Source organism: Manihot esculenta, chromosome 15 (genome assembly GCF_001659605.2).
Source record: "Manihot esculenta cultivar AM560-2 chromosome 15, M.esculenta_v8, whole genome shotgun sequence".
Taxonomy (NCBI): domain Eukaryota; kingdom Viridiplantae; phylum Streptophyta; class Magnoliopsida; order Malpighiales; family Euphorbiaceae; genus Manihot; species Manihot esculenta.
In genome coordinates, this window is record NC_035175.2 from 4,596,010 (window position 1) to 4,616,809 (window position 20,800).

At 35.7% G+C, this 20,800-nt stretch overlaps 1 protein-coding gene and 2 pseudogenes across 1 annotated transcript; 2 read left to right on the top strand and 1 right to left on the bottom strand.

Annotated features, from left to right (window-relative positions):
* Window positions 1-4,313: 4,313 nt before the first annotated feature.
* LOC110601556 lies at window positions 4,314-7,629 on the top strand (annotated as a pseudogene).
* A 77-nt stretch (window positions 7,630-7,706) lies between these two features.
* On the bottom strand, window positions 7,707-14,955 carry LOC110601964 (inactive beta-amylase 4, chloroplastic). The gene is made up of 10 exons (XM_021739381.2): window positions 14,658-14,955; window positions 13,785-13,913; window positions 13,227-13,473; window positions 12,553-12,773; window positions 12,398-12,475; window positions 12,164-12,323; window positions 11,042-11,295; window positions 10,548-10,617; window positions 8,487-8,552; window positions 7,707-7,894 (listed from the first exon to the last, which is right to left on the bottom strand). The coding sequence occupies exons 1-10, from the start codon at window positions 14,846-14,848 to the stop codon at window positions 7,742-7,744; spliced, it is 1,569 nt and encodes a 522-aa protein (XP_021595073.1). The 5' UTR covers window positions 14,849-14,955; the 3' UTR covers window positions 7,707-7,741.
* Window positions 14,956-17,686: 2,731 nt separating this feature from the next.
* Window positions 17,687-19,139, top strand: LOC110601557 (annotated as a pseudogene).
* The last annotated feature ends 1,661 nt before the right edge of the window (window positions 19,140-20,800 follow it).

A 20,800-nucleotide genomic window follows, 5' to 3' on the forward strand; every position in this document is an offset into this window, starting at 1 on the left:
CCGCTTTATCCTTAGGTAACCTTCCCTGCTTCTAGGTATTCCAAGTATGGGGTCATCCAGCTCTGTTCTTCCTCAATCTGCATGATTGGGGCTGATTTTTCTAAAGTAATGGTATTTATTTGCTGCACATATACTTCGTTTGAGAGCTATTATAGTTCTTTTGCGGACAACTTACTGAGCAGGTCTGCTTCTGCATTTTCTTCCCAAAGTATTATTTGGTATTGAATAGTGATCCTCTGCTCGTCAAGCTCGACTTCTAGAGTTTATACCCTGGCTAAATATTTCTACATGATGGGCCTGATATGCTCCTGTTATTTGGTTTACAATAAGTTGGCAGTCACTGTTTTATCCTAAGGTCGGTTGCCCCCACTCCCAAAGCTATCTTCATTCCATTTATAAGAGCTTCATATTCTGCCATGTTTTTGGATGCAGGAAACCCGAAGCGCAGAGCATAACACACCCTGAATCCATCTGGCCCTTTCAATAGCACTCCAGCCCCCTACTTGTGGAGCTGGATGCTCCATCTACAAATAGGTTCCATCTAAATTCGTGTGGCTGTTGATCCCCCTCCTTCTCTTTTGTTGAGCTCGGTGACACTTCACTTTGTTCTTTTTTATCTAAGCTGAAAGAACATTCGGCTATGAAGTCAGCTAAGGCTTGGGCTTTGATGGCTGTCCGAGGCCAGTAAATGAGGCAATATGGGTTGATTTCCACGGACCAAGATAGCATTCATCCTGAAGTCTCAAGCCCGTGCAAGATTTTCTTCAAGGGTTGGTTAGTCATTACCATCCTTTGGTGGCCCTCCAGATATATTCTAAACTTCCTCACTACCAACAATAAGGCGAATGCTAGCTTCTCAATATTCATATACATGACTTCGACGTTGTTGAACACCTTGTTGACGTAGAAGATAGGCTTCTGGATCTCTGCTTCATCCCTTACCAGCACAACACTCACAGCTTGTTCAGATGTGGCCAAATAGATTAGAAGTTCCTCTCCTGCTAAAGTGCTGCTGAGCACATGTGGGGAACTAAAGTACTGCTTGAGGTTTCTAAAAGCTTCTTGACAATCTTCCGTCCATTCAAAATTCGGAACCTTCCTTAGTTTTTTGAAGAAAGGCAAGCATCTTTCTGCTGATTTGGACATAAATTGATTTAGTGCCACCACACTTCCTGTAAGCCTCTGCACATCCCTCACACAGGTTGGCTCAGACATTCTCAGTATAGCCTCTACTTTCTCTGGGTTCGGCTCTATATCCTTTCCGCTGACTATGTGGCCATAAATTTTTCCTCTCTGATAAAGAAGGCACACTTCGCCGGGTTCAATCTCATCTTATACCGCTGCAGTACTCTGAATACCTCTTCTAGGTCGACTAGGTGTTGCTAGAAGGTTTGACTTTTCACAACCATGTCATCAACATAGACTTCCACATTCTTTTTTATCTGATCCTTAAAGATCTTATTCATTAACCACTGATATGTTTCCCCGGCATTTTTCAGCCGAAATGCATGGCCCTGTAACAGTATGTCCCATCTTCAGTTATGAAAGAGATCTTTTCTTCGTTCAACCAGTCTATAGGGATTTGGTGATACTCTGACATTGCATCTAGGGACGACAAGTAATTAAAATTGACCATAGAATTGACCATTTTATTAATATCAGGGAAGGGATAACAATCTTTTGGGCAAGCCTGATTTAGGTCAGTGAAGTCTATACACATTTTATATTTTCCATTAGCCTTTTTTACTAGCACAGGATTAACTAACCACTGTGGGTACATGACTTCCCTAATAAACTCAGCCTCTTTTAGCTTTTGCACTTTTTCCCTTGTGGCCTGTTGCTTCTCCTTCCTAAATACCATTTTCTTCCGCTTTATTGGTTAGGCCCTGGAAAGGATGTTTAATTTGTGGGTCATCACCTCGAGATTGATCCCTAGCATGTCTGAAGGCTTCCAGGCGAAACTTGAGACATGTCCTCTGATCAGAGCCATAGTTGTCTCCTTTTGGTCCTTTTCAAGGCCTGAGTTAAAGCTGAAGACCTTATTGCCTTCTTCTTCAGACAATGGAAAGGTCTCCAGCTTATCTACCGGTTCAGTCCTGGCCTCCTTCTCATCCCGGACCTCTATGACTTTAGGGTTTATCCCTTCGGATTGGGTGCTCGGCTCTTTTACTATGGCTAGATATATAGCTCGGGCTTCCTCCTGTCTTCCTCGAACTACCTCCACCCCTGCTTCTGTTGGAAATTTTATTATCAGATACCATATGCTAGTCATGCTTCGAAGTCGTACAACATCGACCTTCCCAAAATGGCGTTATAATTTAGAGGTAGTTTCACCACAAGGAGCACTGCATAGTGAGTTTGGGATAGAGGCGGTTCTCCCAGGGTGAGGGCTACCTTTACTTTCCCCTCTACTGCCATTGGAGTCCTTCCTATTCCCGTAACTGGAGCTTGGTCTCTAACCAGCTGTTCCTCTGGTATGTTCATCTGTTGAAAGACTCGATAGGGTAGTAGATTCACCTTGCTCCCATCATCCACTAAAACTTTTCGAACTTGGAAGTTGTGAATAACGGCCTCTATAACCAGGACATCGTCATGAGGCATCTGGATTTCCTGGGTGTCCTCCAAAAAGAAAGAGATGGTCATTGGGGAATGCTCCACTATCTGCATAGCTTCAATGTTGCTCCCCTCCCCGTTCTTGTTTCTCTTCTTTCCCTTTCTGCTCATACGGCCCCCAATTCCTCCCACGATGATATTGATCATCCCGCTGGAGCCATCATCCACTGGTCCCCCTATTTGTCTCTGGGGCCTCTCCGCCGCTACACTCTGTTGGGGTCTCTGGCCTTCTGGCTTTTTTACAAAATTTCTGAAGTGTCCTCTCTTGATGAGCATTTCTATCTCATTTATTAATTGATAACAATCATTGGAGTCGTGACCATAAGTTCAATGGTGCTGGCAGTACTTGTTCGGGTCTCTCCTGTTTGCATCTGCCTTCATAGACTTGGGCCACTGTATGAAATCATTATCGTGGACAGCTATGAGCACCTCAGCTCTAGACACATTCAGGGGGGTGATCACCTCAGGAATCTGGGTTGGTATGGTCTCTGCTGCTTCCTTTTCCATTGGTGCCTGTTTAATGCCTCAAGCCCCCTGTTATGCCTCTTTTCTTGCCTATTCAATCGTTTGTCCTCCACAGCTTTTCTCCTATCTCTTGCCTCTCGAACGAATCTGCTAGTAATTAAGGCGTCGTCTTGCCTTATGTACTTTTTTGCCCTCTTCATCAGCTCCGCTAGGGTAGTAGGTGACTTTCTGCACAATGATCTAAAAAACTCCGAGGAGATAGTCCCCTTCTATATGGCTTCTACTGCTCTGCCCTCATCGAGCTCGAAGATTTGCAGAGCCTCCGAGTTGAACCTGGCCACGTACTCCTTTAGGGACTTATTCCTCCTCCACTAGATCATCTCCAAATAGCTTGTTTTCCTTTCTGTCGGGACCCGACAATAAATCTGCTGATAAACACATCGGCCAGGTCTATGAAGCTTTTGATGCTTCCTGCTTCTAAACTATTGAACCATGCTCGGGCTGGTCCGGTGAGGGTGGTGGGAAAGACTGCACATTAGGGCGTCTGAGTGGGTTTGAAGCTCCATAAACGTCTTGTAGTTCAAGACATGCTCTCGGGACTTCCCTGTACTCTCGTACGAGGCCATTGGCGATATCATGAACTTTTTGGGGATAGTTTCTTATTGCACCCATCTTACGAACGGGGATAAGGTCGGTAACAAGGGCTGCTGTTATCTTGTGCCCCCAGCTCTGCCAGGAGCTGCTTCTTTAGCCTCTCTAGCTTTTGATCTACATCTACCTCTTCTCTTCTTGGCCTTTTCTCCAGGCGGTAGCTTCTCTCCCACTCTTCGCTTCCTGACTTTTCTGCCGATTCGGAAGAGTAGCTTTCGGCCCCATCATTCTCGACGAGCTCCCTTACCACCCGGCCTCTTACTCTGGCCACAGGCTCATTTCTCCTACTAGCCTCTGCATCCTCCTCACTCGTTCTCCTGCTGCTTTGTTGAGGGATTTGATGGTTCAATATGGGTTGAAGCTCGTTAATATTGAATCCTTCAGTTACTGGGGGTATGCCTAATGGGGTGTTGAGTCCCCTTTGCTGTAGCATTTGCTCCAGCCAATGGATAATGTTTTGGAGTTGGAGAGCCATGTTTGTAGCTCCTAGTCAGATAGGGTAGTTCGAGTTATAGTCCCTGCCGAGCTTGACAAGGGGTTAAACAACACAGGTGGTTGGTTTAATGGGGTGGCAGCGCTGAAAAATGAAAACGGTGGTCACCTTCTTCAGCAGAGCTCAAGTCCTTTGGGGTGTTTCCATTGTGGTTTTCGTCGTGATTGGCCATATGAATCTCAATGGGTGTGATGAGGATGAGAACTCTGGTGGCAAAAAAGATCTCCTTCATCCCCACAGATGGCGCCAATTGATGAGCTTAAAGGGTAGAGGAAAGGGTAGAGGGTAAAATTAGGATATGTGTGAGTGAACTTAGTCTGAATGGTTCACGCCCTCTTCTTTTATTCTTTTTCCTTTTTGCTCTCTAGTGACGTGTAACTGCCACTCTGCTACAGTACCACATGTCGTTATCATGCAGAGCCGTATGTATAGACGTACTGCCCTTTTCTCCCTATTTAATTCGCTCTGGTACCTGTGTTGACATGATTTCAAATATGGAGGGGTCTGTTCCCCACTGACCCATCAAGTCAGTTGAGTTGCATTGCTCTCCGTTGGGTTCGAGCCCTGCTCTGCTCGGCCTGCACAAGCGTGACCTGGGCTGCGTATTGAACTTTGATGAGATTACGGCCTGACCCTTTAGTGTGGACTCGACTGCGCCCCAAATATCATAGGTACAACAGTTATCAGAATGGAAAGACTAGAAGAATTGATTATGGTTGTATTTTCTAACTTCTGAGGGCCATTTTGCAATTAAATTTTGCAGTATATATATATACACAAACAAAGGTGGTGGGTACAAAGTCCCTAAATAAACACCAACTTAATATGACCTAATCAGTAGTAGCTAACTATTCGGTTTCTCATTGCAGCCATCCTATCACCGCAAAGTAATGCCACAACCACCCCACCCTTTCCCGTCCAGACATGGGAAAATGTACTCGAATTGCAAAATTTGGCAGATATTATGAGTATTCAACAGGTTCACTACCTCACAACAAACTACAAAAACCAGTTTTTTCGGTGTCACTATCTCAAAATGAGTCTAGGCATTGGCAGCCATAAGGTCATCAAGAGTAAATTCCACAGCCAATCAACTGGTTTTTTAGAAATAACTAATCAACTTTAAATGATTTATACTGTATACACCTCTTCTAATCATGTACGAATATTATATTTTTGTTTTCTACTGCACTAAGCTTTCGTTTTCTTATGTGGGCATACAATTAATGTGTACCTTAACTTGCTCTTAATTTATCAAATATCGACCAATTTTCTGCAATTATGCAAGTTGCATCAATGTTATCCTATGAGCTCTATATAAGTTGAAATTTCTGGATCATCATCACGTTCTAGTTACCTTCTCAAAACCATCCAATCCATGTTGTAGTTAAGTGTAACCTCTGCTCCAATAATATGTTCAACTTTCTTTCTCCTCTCTCTAGTCATGATTTTACTTGCCAACATCTTCTAGTTCTACAAATGTGCAAATATCAGAAGCAACCGGGTGGTGAGTAAATAATTAATAGTCAAGCTTAATGAGTGAAATATGCATTTCATTTTCAGTAAAGATTTTCCACTTTTAAGTCTAATGTTTTGAGTATCATGTTATTTATATAGGAACCAGACAAGAAGGCAGCTGGGAAAAGAATCATGCAGAACTGGCAACCCAATTGATGCTTGTTGGAGATGCGACTCTGAATGAATGGGAAACTAACCCCAAAGTACTGCCGATTGTGCAATTGGATTTGGACGTAAGCAGCAGGGAGGCGAGATAGTGAGTTTTATGTGGTCACAGATTCTGAAAATGATGATCCTGTAAACCCAATTCCACGTACACTTCGCTATGGTGTCATCCAAGAAGAACTGCTTTGGATCATCTTCGACCATGACATGGTCATGAAGCTAAAGGCAGAACTTATCATGAACTCACACAAGACAATAGATGGAAGAGGATACAACATCCAGATAGCAGGGGGAGCATGCATAGCAATTCAATATGTGAGTAATATCATCATACATAACATCTACATACGTGATTGTATACCAGATGGAAACACAATGGTTAGGGATTCACCCAAGCATGTTGGCATAAGAGGTTACTCAGATGGGGATGGTATATCAATATTCGGGGCTAGAGATGGGTGGATAGATCACTGTACACTATCTAACTGCCGTGATGGACTAATTGATGCTGTAGCTGGCTCAACGTCTATAACAATTTCAAACAGCTACATGTTGCATCACAATGAAGTTATGCTTATGGGACATGGTGATGACTACCTTGATGACAAGAACATGCAAGTCACGATAGCCTTCAACTTTTTTGGCGAAGGTCTGACACAAAGAATGCCTAGGTATTTGAATTCAGTATCATTCTATTAGCTCAGCAGACTGCAGGAGTAATAAGTAAAATTACCATCCCTTAACTGCTCCATATTTCTAGAATTATCTGCAGACAGCTCTATAAACATGCATCTAATTATTGCAGGTGCAGGCATGGCTATTTTCACATTGTAAATAACATATACACTGGATGGGAGATGTATGCAATTGGTGGAAGTGCCAACCCAACAATTAATAGTCAAGGGGAATATCTTTATTGCATCAGATAACAACTTTGCAAAGGAGGCAAGTTTGTTTGGAACCAATCATAACTAACAATCACCAGCATCCACTCAATATCCTACTAGCACCAATATAAATGTAACATTCCACATACCAAATTTAAAACTTTTAGCAATTGCTTAACCAAAACTATTCCTAGGAAAGATGAGCTATGTGCCCAATGAGGGACGAGGATAGTATATCCCTAGACAAGATTAAAGAACTAAAACAGAATGCATAAAATTGGTAATCATTTGCACATGAGTAACTAATGAAGCTAGAAAGTAATTCAACATATTGGGTTGGGTGAAACTAGGATATACAAACTTTGACCAATACCTGGTTAGACCAATGCTTCATTTTTGTAACTGAGTGGATAGAGTCAACTTCCTTGAGTTTCGGAAGATTTACTATCTGCAGGAGTCAATCCAAGAGATGAAGAGTGGAAAAACTGGAATTGGAGATAAGATGGAGATGTAATGCTAAACGGTGCTTTCTTTACACCTTCTGGTGAAACAGGTCCTGGAAGCTACATGAAAGCATCAAGCATGGTAGCAAGACCAGCATCATTTTTAACAAATATGTCTCCTCCTGGAGCTCTCTATTGTCAGAGGCATATCATGCTTGCCACAAGCCGGCTAAATATATACCCTTTATTCTTTTTCCTTTTATAGTTTTTTGTTAGTTAAATTAATAAAAATTTTATTGCTCTAAATCCCATCACCATCAATTTCAGGTCTCACAGACAATCAAGATGCAATGATAGATCAGGAATAGTTAGGAATTTAGATAAGCTTTTATAATCCCTTGTGTCAGGAAATATATATATATATATACATATATATATATATAGGGGCAGAGACACTTCTTTTTTTGACAATTTATAAAAAAATAAAGATCAGATTGAAAAGTAAATTACAAATCTGTGCTCATCTTTCTAACAAAGGGGACAAAATTATTCCAGTTTTCAACAGCAAAAATTTTATCATTCATTCTGAAATAAGTAAAAGACCTTACAGCCTCTGCCTGTGGATGGTAGCAGTTTGCAAGTATTTGCCTTAGTCCATTCTGCAAGAAAAATGTATGCAGGGATAATGTTGGGAAAGAAAAAGTAAAAGAACTAAGGAATATATGCATACACTCACAATTATAAAATATTAATATTCATGAAATCAGATGGAAAGAAAAAAAAAATTTTTTAAAAAAGGTATCAACTTAATAAAAGGATAAATCACAACAATTTTGAACTAAACTAAATAAAACTAATTTAACATATAAGCAGTTAATTCAGCAAATGATAACTGCTGCTGCATCAAAAGCTGCGATCTAATCAAGAAGAACCCTATGAAATCTATCCTTTCATTTTCTTTTTCAATATCAAACCTAATAAAAGTGCAGTGTATTCTATTCAACCAATTTCAGAATCCAAAATAAAAATGAATCATTTCAGTTCTTTCTCATGTTCACAACCTTTCACAAATGTGGAATTTAGGCCATGATTCACAAGCACCTACTGCAGATTTTGTTAATTCTCTTTAATTCCAAAGCACCTCTTAGATCTCTTTCTATCATACCATTAACTTACCCAAAGAAAAAAAGTTCTTTTACAAAAGAGGAATTAAAGACAGAGAATTCACCCAGAGGCCAGAATCAAATTTACCTGATCAAACCGTTCGCTAGTATTTCTTCCAATCAGATGTATCCTTTTCTTTGAAATGGTCCTTATCTGGATGAAAGAAAATCAAACAATTCAACAGAAGGTGAAAAACATCCATATAGACAGCCAAAAAGCAAATAAATCACATAAATTGCATGGCCATAATTCATTTGGCTTGATTCAGAAGCAAAATTATCTTAAAACCGTTTCCCAATGTGCAGTAAAGAAGAAGACCTATTTCCCTTGCACATATTTCTTAGGCCAACATAGGGGGGAATGGAGCAACTTCCAAAAGCAAAATGTCTTTAATGGAAAATGTTTACATCCTGAACATTTTGGACTTGAAAATTAGGAAGATATATCTAGATGCAATGCAACTGGCAACCATAAAAAGATGTTGCATAAAATTGTTTTACATGAGATGGGTCTGTATTCATTAAAATGCAACTCTCTTGTAAATCTGGCTGTGGTTTCTTTTATCCGTTAGAAAATGTAGAAAAATAATATTTTGTTGTATTTCACAATAGAGATTGCAACCTATTTATACATGAGAGACGGTATCTAAACAGAAGGAAAATCAAACCTATGATTATACAATCCCTAAGATTAAATAACTGACCCATCTATTAATATTTACTTCCTATGTTAACATATTTACTTCCTATAACCCATAACACTCCCCCTCAAATTGGATCATAGATATTTATCATGCCCAACTTGTTAGAAAAATATTATATTCGAGGCCCATTTAAAGTTTTGGTAAAGATATCTCCTAATTGTTCTCCGGTTCGAATATGTCCTGTTGATATTATTTTTTGTTGGACCTTTTCACGAACAAAATGACAATCAATCTCGATATATTTAATCCTTTTGTGAAATACTGGATTAGAGGCAATGTGGATAACTGCTTGATTATCACACCACAACTTAGCAGGTACCGAATTTGTGAACCAAATTTCTTCCAATAGTTGAGTACCCACAAGACTTCACAAACGGCTTGTGCCATGGCTCAACATTCAAGTTCAGCACCGTGAATAGTACTCGTGAACAGTAGCCGATAAAACAGAGCCCTAAGTCTCCAAATGTTACTTTTATGGATAACCTTTAAGAGTAACCCAAATGAACAGAGGTCTAAATCTCCAAATGTTACCCTTCATTGATAACCCGAATGAACAGAGCCTTAAGTCTCCAAATGTTACCCTTTATGGATAACTCAAATGAACAGAGCCCTAAATCTCTAAATGTTACTCTTTATTGGTAACCTAAATGAACAGAGTCCTAAGTCTCCGAATATTACCCTTTATGGATAATTCAAAAAAACAGAACCCTAAATCTTCAAAATTTAAATCTCTATGGGTGAGACTCTGACACCATGTAGAAAGATAATATACCTATTTACACATGAGACGGTATCTAAACAGAAGAAAAATCAAGCCTATGATTATACAATTCCTAATATTAAGTAACTGACCCATCTATCAATATTTAGATCCTATATTAACATATTTACTTCCTATAACCTATAACAGAACAGAAATTTTCAAACTGGCATGGCTAATTGATTGGCTGTAGCTATAATCAAACTAGAAGTTTAAAGAATTTTCACAGTGGGATTGAATGGAATATAGGAAACAAGGCCTTAAGAAAAACAATCATAGTAGTGAGAATTGTTGTATTTATTTATTTATTTTTGCCAAAACAAATGTTCTCTATTGGGATGTATTGGTAAGTAGTAGGATCAGAAGCATATTGATAAGTGCAATTGGTTTAACCAAAGATGAAATATATGAGTAGGTCCTCAGAACAAACATATTCCATTGGTCCTTAGTAAACAAATCTAAAGAGACGATCATTTGCCTCTCAACTCTGTGGCTTAACATTGTAGGTTCAGTTTATAAATTACAGTCGTATGCTTCCCCTCCACTTAGTTAAATATATAAGAAAAAGAAATCAAATACATGGGTATCACATTTATAGGGATTCATGCAAATAAAAAAATATAAGAACTTCAAACCCACAACCAAGTAATGAAACAGATTTTATTGACTGAGAATGAACGTGCACCTGCTGGACTAGTCCTTCAGGGCTGCAATGATAGGCTTGTGGAGTTTCACTATCAATCATTTCTAAGCAGCTGCAAAAAAAAAATGAACATGTGAACAATTGAAAATGCTTGATGAGATGCATCCAACAGAGCACCAACATTCCAACATTTAAGGGGGATCCACAAACATAATGCAGTAAAAAGTAAACATGCAAGGATGTGTATGAATCATGTCTGCACAAAAGACTATGAATGAACCCTAATGTTGTAGTTAGACAACCAATTTACGCATTTTACCATCTTGTCCTTATTGTCTGTTAAATCTGACAAAGAAGCACCAAAGGGTGGAAATAATAGATAAACCAAGTTTCTCAGAGAAGATTTGAAAGGTGCAATCCTTTAATAGGACTGCCATGGTACAGCTTCCCTAAATATCACCATATGGATTCTCATCCATCATTTAATCTTCCATATATTTTGTATTGCACTGAGATATAGAAATTCCAATTCTTACGAAATATGCAAAGCAGCTCCATGGCGTGACAACACTGAAGCAACAGGATCATATCCATCCCTCAGAGCAGTATTGTAGTAGCCAGCTGTAAGTTCAGCAGGGTGAGATATTGTCTGGTACCACCAATATATTCCACCAATTTTAGCGACTAATATAACTGGTGTTTGCTTGTCTTGTTGATATTTCTTCAGTATGTTAGCTGCCTTTGCTAGAATAGCATCTGCATGACAAATCAGCTTACCACTGTACCATTCCTACAAAGAGCAGTTTCAGCATCAGATACCCTAAACCTAAAGTTAGTTTTCATTGTCCTGAGAAACCATGTTCATTATAGACTTTGTGAAAACTTGAGGTAATAATCATTCTCTAAATGCCTCAATATAAACAAGCACATCGTTTACTGCAGGAAGTCCATTTGATGATATAAATCCTAGTTAACATGCACACAGGAAATTCACAAGTAATAATCAACTGCAATTAGACAGTACCATTTCATGGATGTTTTATGTTACTACAATAATGCTTCCTCATTTAATTGATCAATCTGTCAAACAAAATGCATCACTACCATTGTCTTAGAACTTTTCAAATTGCATCTTCCACTAAATATCATCACCAAATTGGCTAACAATTGTCACTGAACATTAAGCACATATTTTCACACAACAACTCACCAGAAACTACCAACAGATTAAGAAAAGTACCTCCAGTTGACAGTGGTATATATTATGTACATAAAATTGAAGAGTTGAACTTCAGTTAACTAAGTTCGACAAGCATTATCCTCAAACTATTTGGGGTAGCTGCATGAATCCTTTCTGCATCATGTTCTATCAGTGACCAGAACTCTACCCATGTCAGATTTGACTCCATGCCAGATGCATGTACCAGTCCCAAACCCAGATAAAAGTGAAACATTTGGGTACATTGACAGCTAGCATAAGAATAAATCATATCTCTTCCATGACACTCACCTAAACACCTCCATGCAATTTAGCTCCAGAGATAATCGTTTTCAGCAACCATCTAACAGTAGAAATTATTTAAATATGCAGAACAAATCCCAAACACGCAAGAATCCTAGCACAAAAACTAAACTCGGGTACTTGACAGGATACATACAAGGAAGAAACGGCCATAATCAGAAAGAAAGCTCTCCTGTCCATCTTCAAAAAAAGGAACACCAGGTGGAAGACTATTGTAGCAACCTGCATTTTGAGGTCCTCTATCACCCCATTGAGGCTTTCCTTCTTTACATGCAGCCATCTTTAAGTCCTCCATCCTGAGAACAAAACAAAATTATATATTGAAAAGAACCAGTTGAAATAAGAGGAGGAATGAAAGAGCTTAACGTACATGTACTTGTCATAACACTGAAATTCACCAATTCCAGGAAATTTCCATCTACCATCACCAAGTGGATGTGCAGGATACCTGCATTGCATTGTCCATAACAAAATGTTTACAACTGCTTAAACACATTTGGTCATAAAACAGCAGCTTTAAAGTACCTTAGTTCTCCAGAAGGACCAAGACCAACACTTATTTCTTCAATTACACTCCCAATATATGAGTCAAATTTATTAACAAAACTGAGCATGAAGTCTTCATAACATTGGAGGGCAGTACGGCCACAAAAAAGTGGAAGTTGGTCCACCCCTAGTGTGAGATAATCATCATTGGAGAACCCACTTTTATCTTGGTAATATATGTCCCTGTTGTGATCACCAATCTGAAAAAAGGGAGAAAAACATAGGTTCTATCATTTTTGTTAAGGTCAAAACTTGTCAAGAATCCTATCAAGGTTGATTCTTTTATATGTTTCTGATCTATTTCAATATCCTCTTATTCAGTAAAGCTTCTCGTATCACTGCACTGCAATGATGGAATCAAGCCTACAGATGAAAGACTACTGTAACATTACACATGGGAAGTGGTGGTCCTAGAGAAACAAATTTGCAGATAAGATAATATACTGACATCCAAATATATCATAATATACTATGCTAAAATAAAAGCACACACTAGAAAACCTAATAACATTGGTACTGATCACCATAATTTCCACCAGAATAATTGTGCAGTCAAGCATGACCACCCTAACTTCCCTATTATCACTTTAACTGGCAACTGTACTCACAATCCCCTTTTTTTAAAAGGAAAACAATAAAGAAATGTAACAAACCTCTAGAATCCACAGTGGAAGACCCACACCCCCAGTTCCAGGGGACACATGTGTGTTTGAGTGAAAACACAAGGAAACATGCAACTTCAGCCCCGACTCAGATACCAATCTGAAAAGCTCTTCATAAAGGAACCAATTATATTCAAGAGGAGAAAAACGCTCAACAATTCCCCACCAAACCTCTACTGCAATTCCATAGACACCTGCTAACTTGAGTGCTTTTAGAGATATGGTTAAGGCCTTGATTCTGAAACAAGCGAGCAGTATATAAAATGTTTCAATTTAAGACCAAAAAATGGAAGGACATTATAAAAGTGAAGATGTTAGTACAGAAATTTTGGAGGTCATAAGAAAATCATGTATGTAAACTTGCAACAGATAACATTATTAAATATAACTATAAATTTTAGACAGTGCTATTGCTACTGGTAGACCATATTAAAGGTCGAGCACATAACTGTTGTTTTTCCTTTCAACAATCAAGAAAGACTGCAAATCATGATATAGGAACAAAGAAGCAAGTGATCACATGCACAGAAACTGGATAACAAAGCTCACTTTCTGATCCTTGGACTCCCAGAAGAATCAATGCAAAATGTGTCCACAGGCATCATGACAAATATGGGGACCTTCTTATGCCTTGATGATTCCAATAATGTGGATCTGGATTTTTCTCGAGCATCCATGCTACAATAATAAACATAGATCAAGAGAGTTACCATAAAAATCTTTGGCAATAAGTATCTCAGAACTGCAAGCATAAAATAAATTCTGTAAATTGATTCCACAGAGGACAATTAAAACAGTGGAATCTGGCATAAACTTGAAGAGTAATGCAAAATCAACATTCTAAGACAATCAATTAGGAACTCCGAACTCATCAGTATTTTAGACTCAAAATTAATTAATGGTTATGCATTGGCCCTGGAATCATTATTGTCCTAATTACAATAGTCCAAGCAACTTAAGAAAACGGGTAATTACAAATATAAATGAAGTGTGCTTATCTACTTGACAAGCTTGAAAGAATATCCTTCGCCATCTCGAGTACTCTTTGCCTATCCTTTTAAGAGCATTTCTTACATTTCCCTCAAAAATATTCATGTAAAATAACCTAAATTTTGCATTCAAAGGCTTTTTATTTATATATACATCAGCAAATAAAGAACGAAATAGATTAAAAATGTGCTAACAAAGCGACCAGTGCCTTAACCAACTTTAATTAAACTCTTACATTTCTCAGTTCATTCAGAAACTAAAGCAGCAACATTAAGCAGCAATATTTAGCTAAGAATTTTTTTTTTTTTTTTTTTTAAAAAAAAGGAAACTGGAGAACTTCTTCCTTTCCATTGGTATATTCTTCCTCCTGAATCTCTAGGAAACCAAACGCATAGAGAAATGTGAGAGAATAAAAAATGTGAATGAGCAGACCTCAAAATGCGGTAGCTTCCACTAAGCGATCGCCATCGAGGATATAAGAGGGGCCTTTTGAAGAGAGGGATCATCGAAACGTTTCGGAGATTGGTTCGCGTTTTCCTGCGGCTCAGGAAGCTCACCTCCCTAAACGCAGCATAGCTTCTCCTACAGGCGCACCTGCGAGCAACTCCTCCATTGCCGGCCATTTTCTACCATAGGATGGATGATCTCCTTAGCTTCTCCCTGTTGGCAAGAGAGAATCAGAGAAACATAGAGACGGCGTAAACAGTTTATGTGGCTTGATTTGTTTGCTCGTTAACGGTTTATATGGTGTAGCTTTTATCTTTTGCAATTATGCCCCTACTAAGCTCCTTTATTGAACTATTTTAATTTGTGAAAATTATAAAAAAAAATATTAAATATATGCGCATTTTCACTCTCAAATGAACATCATCTTAGGCTCAATTTATTTTTAGAAAATAATTTGTATTTAAAAAATATATTTTTTATTATTAAATTTTTATTTAAAAAATAGAATATATTAATAAATAAAAATATGAAAATAACTTCTCATTTTTTAGAAATTAAGTTATTTTTTTAAAAATAATTCAAATTTTTATTAGTATCCCAAAAGTAAAAAATTAAAAATATTTTTCTAAAAATATTTTTTATAAAATAAAAGGAGTATAAATTTATAATTTAATTGATTTATTATGAGTATTGAATATAATAAAATTATATAACTTATTATGAAAATAACTCAGAAAGCACTAAATATTTAATTATTTCAACACTCATATACTTTTAATAGAAAGATTTTAATAATTATTCCTATACTTTTTTATTCTTTTCAATTGGAAAATTATAAGTTTTGAACAATTTTTATAAAGGGATAATTTCGTTTTGATTCAATTTTTAGTTATGTCCATACTTCAAATTATTTATATACATTTTAAATGGAACATAGCTCACAGTATTGCAAAATTACATAAGCATGGTTATTGGCGTAGTTTATTTTATTTGTAAGAAATTCATTAGTTTAGCTTTGTTACATTTAAAAAATATTTTATATAAAAATATTCTTTAAATAAATAATTTATTGTTATTTTTTAATTGTGATCTAAAAAATAATTAATATTACTAAATTTTTATATAATAGTCTAAAAATACTTACTTTTTAACAAGAAAAGTCAATTTATTTAAATACAATTTAATTTTTCATTTAATTATAAAAATATTTTTCATTCATCAATTTTTTTAACCTTTTGTTTAATACAAAATTTAATAAGAATTAAATTCAATTTAGTTGTTTTTTTATTAATTCATTTTTAATGAAGAAATCATTTTTTTATTTAAATAATTTATATTTTAAAATAAATTAAAATAATTCATTTAAATTTTTTTATTATAAAATGAATCTTGTCAACACAAAAGTCAAGTGAAGTGTACCAAATATCATAAAATATGAAAAAAAAAATTTATAGCAAATAAACAGAAACTTTAATGTTTAAGAGATTTTTTTTTTTTAATGATAAATTGAGGGTATAGAGGTTGAAACTTGAATGTATAGTAATATAACTTTAGTCTCAAAACTAAAAAAAAAATTACTAATTAGGCCTCTAAGAGAATATTAATTATTGTGTATTGTGTATATATTGTTAATATTTCATAGATATGGGGAGTGAAGGAGAGAGTGGTAGAAAATAAGTGAAAAGTTGAAGGATTCTGTAGCAAATAAAAGAAAACTAAATATACAATAAAGAATATCCTACGTGGATATAGTTATCCAAATGGATAAACATTAGAGAAGCTATTGACGTGTCGCGTTTGTAGGAACTAAAACTTGCATTATTGATTTAGCCTTTGACTTAAACGGCGAAATCTTTATTACCGATCATATTGGCGGATTCCGGTTTCCAATTAGCAAACCACTGAAATGTAATCTACAGATTTATTGTTTTAGGGAGATTTCATTATATATTTTACAAAATAAATCTTAATTATCAAAGAATTCATGATTAAATAATTGTTTTATTTATATCATATAAAAATTGAAATAAAATAGAAAAAGAGGGGAAAAAAAGTATTACATTTTGATTCTCATATTTTCCATTTTCAAAGAGTTTTAATAGAAATATAAGGACCAAAACAAACATATAACCTACTATGAGATTAAAATTAAATAATACAAAAACCTATAAAAAAATGTAAAAATCGAAACAAAGAAAAAAAGGGGCAAGTAATATATTTATAATAAATCTATTAAAATCTTTAGGTAAGATTTTAACTGAAAAATTTTTAAGAGGGTAACTGATTTTTTAAAACAATACATAAAATTTACGAATCAAAATTGATTTTCAAAATTTAGGAGGGTGGAGGGCCATCCCATCAAGGTCGGATCGCCCGTCTCCCTCGGCAGCTTACCTAAGAATTTTACGACTCACATTGCCCAAAATCGAAATATATTATCATATATATAGCAAATTTTTAATTTTTATTTAATCTAATTAAATTCAATAATTAAAAATATATATAATTTACTTAGTAGACTTTATATTGCTATCCTGATTTAATCCAGTAAATAAAAATATATTATTCGTAAATTTAAATTTGAGCCTCTATATCTCAATCTCTTATTAAAAAATAAATTTTATATTCTAATATAATATTTTAGATTAAAAATATATATTTAAGAGTATTTTAATTTTTTTTATAAAAATTAATAATAATTTAATTTTAATGATAATAATTAATTGGGTAAACTGTAATTTAGTCCCTCTGATTTAGTGAAATGTAACCTTTTGTCCCTCTATTTTAAAAAATCTTTAATTTAGTCACTGTGATTTTTAAAAACTATGACATTAGTCATTCCCGTTAGATTTTCAGTTAAATCACCGTTAATTTTAGTTAAAAAGACTAAAATACCCATTCTCTTTACTTCATCTTCCTCCTCTTCTTCTTCTCCTTCCCGATCTCCTTCTCCTTCTGCTTCTTCTTCTCCTTCCCGATCTCCTTCTTCTTCTTCTTCTTCTCCTACCAAAAAGATGAAGCAAGAACAGAACCCCGAGGTGAAGATGGTGGAGTGGTTGAAAATCTTTAATCTTTCTTGTTTTTGTTGGTTTCTCTCTCTTGTTATTGCTTATTTGCAAAGGAAGTTGTGCTGGGTTGAGTTTTAAAATAAGAATCAGTTTAGAGAGAGAGAGAGAGAGGTTTGAGGATTTGAAGCTTTAGATTTGTCACAAAATGCACTCACTGGTAGCTTACCTCCAAGCCTGTTTCAGCTTCAGAACCTGACAAAGCTTCTCTTAATTGCTAACGACATTTCCGGTTGGATTCCTCTTGAGGTGGGAAACTGTGTCTCTCTTATTCGTCTTCGGCTTGTTAATAACAGAATCAGTGGAGAAATTCCAAAAGAAATCGGGCTCCTGAAAAACCTCAGTTTCCTCGACTTGTCTGAAAACCATATTGGTGGAACGCTGCCAGCAGAAATTGGCAATTGCAATGAGCTGCAGATGCTGAACTTAAGCAACAATACCCTTCGAGGCACTCTGCCTAGCTCTTTATCTTCTTTGAATTTGAGTTGGAATGCACTCACTGGGACGATTCCAACCCAGATTTCTGCTATGAACAAATTATCCATTCTTGATCTCTCACACAATGAACTGGAAGGAGATCTGATGGCACTTGCAGGACTCGAAAATCTTATTTCTCTAAACATCTCTCACAATAATTTCACAGGCTATCTTCCCGACAACAAGCTTTTCCAATAGTTATCAGAAACAGAAATGGCTGGAAACCAGGGACTGTGTTCTAAGGGTCGAGACTCATGTTTCCTTAGAAAAGCCACATCGATGAGCATGTCAAATAACAGTAAATTGAAGAGATCACATAGACTTAAACTTGTCATTGCATTGCTTATCACCTTAACTATAGCAATGGCAATTTTTGGAGCAATTGCAGTTTTCAGAGCTCGGAAACTGATGAGAGATAGATTGCAAATCCGAGATGGGAGGGGATTCATGGCCTTGGCACTTCACCCCATTTTAGAAGCTAAATTTTTCAGTAGAACAAGTTCTGAAATGCCTAGTGGAAGCCAATGTAATTGGGAAGGGATGTTCAGGAATAGTGTATCGTGCAGAACTAGAAAATGGAGAAGTCATTGCAGTTAAGAAGCTGTGGCCAACAACAATGGCTGCAGAGAAAGACTCTCAAAATGACAGGTTAGATATTAGGGGAGTTTGGGATTCCTTCTCCACTGAAGTAAAAACCCTAGGTTCTATCCGACACAAGAATATTGTCAGATTCTTGGGTTGCTGTTGGAATCGAAACACAAGATTGCTTATGTACAATTATATGCCAAATGGAAGCCTAGGCAGTCTCCTCCCTGAAAGAAGTGGAGGTTGCTTGAAATGGGAAGTGAGGTACCGAATCATCCTGGAAGCAGCACAAGGCCTTGCTTATTTACACCATGCTTATCGGGAAGAAGAAGAAGAAGGAGATCGGAAAAGAGAAGAAGAAGAAGAAGAAGAAGAAGGAGGAGAAGAGGAAGAAAAAAGAGAGAGAATGAGTATTTTAGTCTTTTTAACTAAAATTAACGGTGATTTAACTGAAAATCTAACGGGAGGGACTAATGTCATAGTTTTTAAAAATCACAGTGACTAAATTGAAGATTTTTTAAAACAGAGAGACAAAAGGTTACATTTCACTAAACCAGAGGGACTAAATTACAGTTTACCCTAATTAATTTATAATTTTTTTAAAATATAAAAATTAAATTATAAATTTTTAAAAATAATAATTATACTTTAATTTTTAAATTTTAATATAATTAATAGATTAATTATTTTATTTTTAAAATAAATTATTTAAATTTCTGTATTTTTATTATGTTTAAATCAAATTTCGTTTCACCCTAATTTAAAAAAAAAATAAAATAAAATTCAAACCCTAATACACAAGTGTAAGTGTCAAAGTGTGCTGTGCCGAGTTGTCATGATCATCGACCCCGTTGATTTTCAAAAAAGTGCAAAATCTCCTTGAAGCTTCTGTTGAGGGCATGAAGAGGCTCGATCATCTTTTCCATGTAGGACCACGTGATGCAAAAATTCCTCAGCGACTGAGGTGTGCATAGTACTCAGAGTGGATTTTGGGCGCCTAGTGTATAGGTTTGACATGAATCAGGTGGAGAGGCGACTCGAGAAATGGTGGCAAGCTCAGCTTTCTGCGATTGAGGAGTGGATAGAGAAGGGAGAGTAGAGATCTGGGTATGGGAGAGACAATCAAGGCTTGCAGTGCGAATGACTACTACGCACATCGACTATGGGCTGAGAAGTGGGTATGCATAATTATGATGGAATCTTTGACAATCGATTTGTGATTCATCGATTTATGGGCATCGTTGTGAGATCGGCTTCCATGAATTACGCTCTTATTTATATTAAAATTTTCTCTTCATCGGATTTAGGTGGAGGAAGAATAAAGATGGGGTTTGCATTGATCTAGAGTCTTTGTGGTTTCATCTTTGTGGTTTAAGTGATTATGTGAAAAGTATTTGATTCAATTCTATAATTAAAATCATGTGGAATTTAATTAATAGAATTTGTTTAAAATGAATTTAATGTAAAATTTAATTATTTACTTTCAATTTCTAAATTACCTTTAAGAATAATATATATATATAAATTTTCTATTATTAAAAAAATTTTATTCACTATAATAAGTAACCATTGATGATAATAATAAAAATTAAATTTATTATAAAATTAAAATCAATTAATATAAGAGTTATATTTATATGTAATATTATATAAAATATAAATCCATTATAAAATCAAAATAAATTAATATAAGAGTTATATTTTTTATTCCATTCAACTAATTTAAGAGAATTAAATTTAAGGTAGGCAGCGGATTATTAAGTAACATCTATTATTTATATTTAATATTTTATAAAATAATATAAAAAATTTTAAAAATATAATTATTTATTAAAATAAATTTTAATTATTTATTTTATAATCATTAATATTTTTAATTATTTATTTAATTAACTAGTAAACTAAATGATAATAGAGAGTAAAAGTTTTATTAGGGGTATTTTAGTCTACAAAATATTGTTGCATAAGTTTTTGTGAAATTTATTTCAAATTTTATAAAAA

Excerpts from the sequence above, each read along its gene's own strand:
- LOC110601964 (XM_021739381.2), bottom strand. The coding sequence starts at position 14,848 with ATGGCCGGCAATGGAGGAGTTGCTCGCAGGTGCGCCTGTAGGAGAAGC. Across the intron at positions 12,324-12,397 it reads CAGTGTTATGACAAGTACAT|GATGGAGGACTTAAAGATGG; the intron begins GTACGTTAAGCT and ends TTTTGTTCTCAG. Across the intron at positions 7,895-8,486 it reads CTAGCGAACGGTTTGATCAG|AATGGACTAAGGCAAATACT; the intron begins GTAAATTTGATT and ends TTTTTCTTGCAG.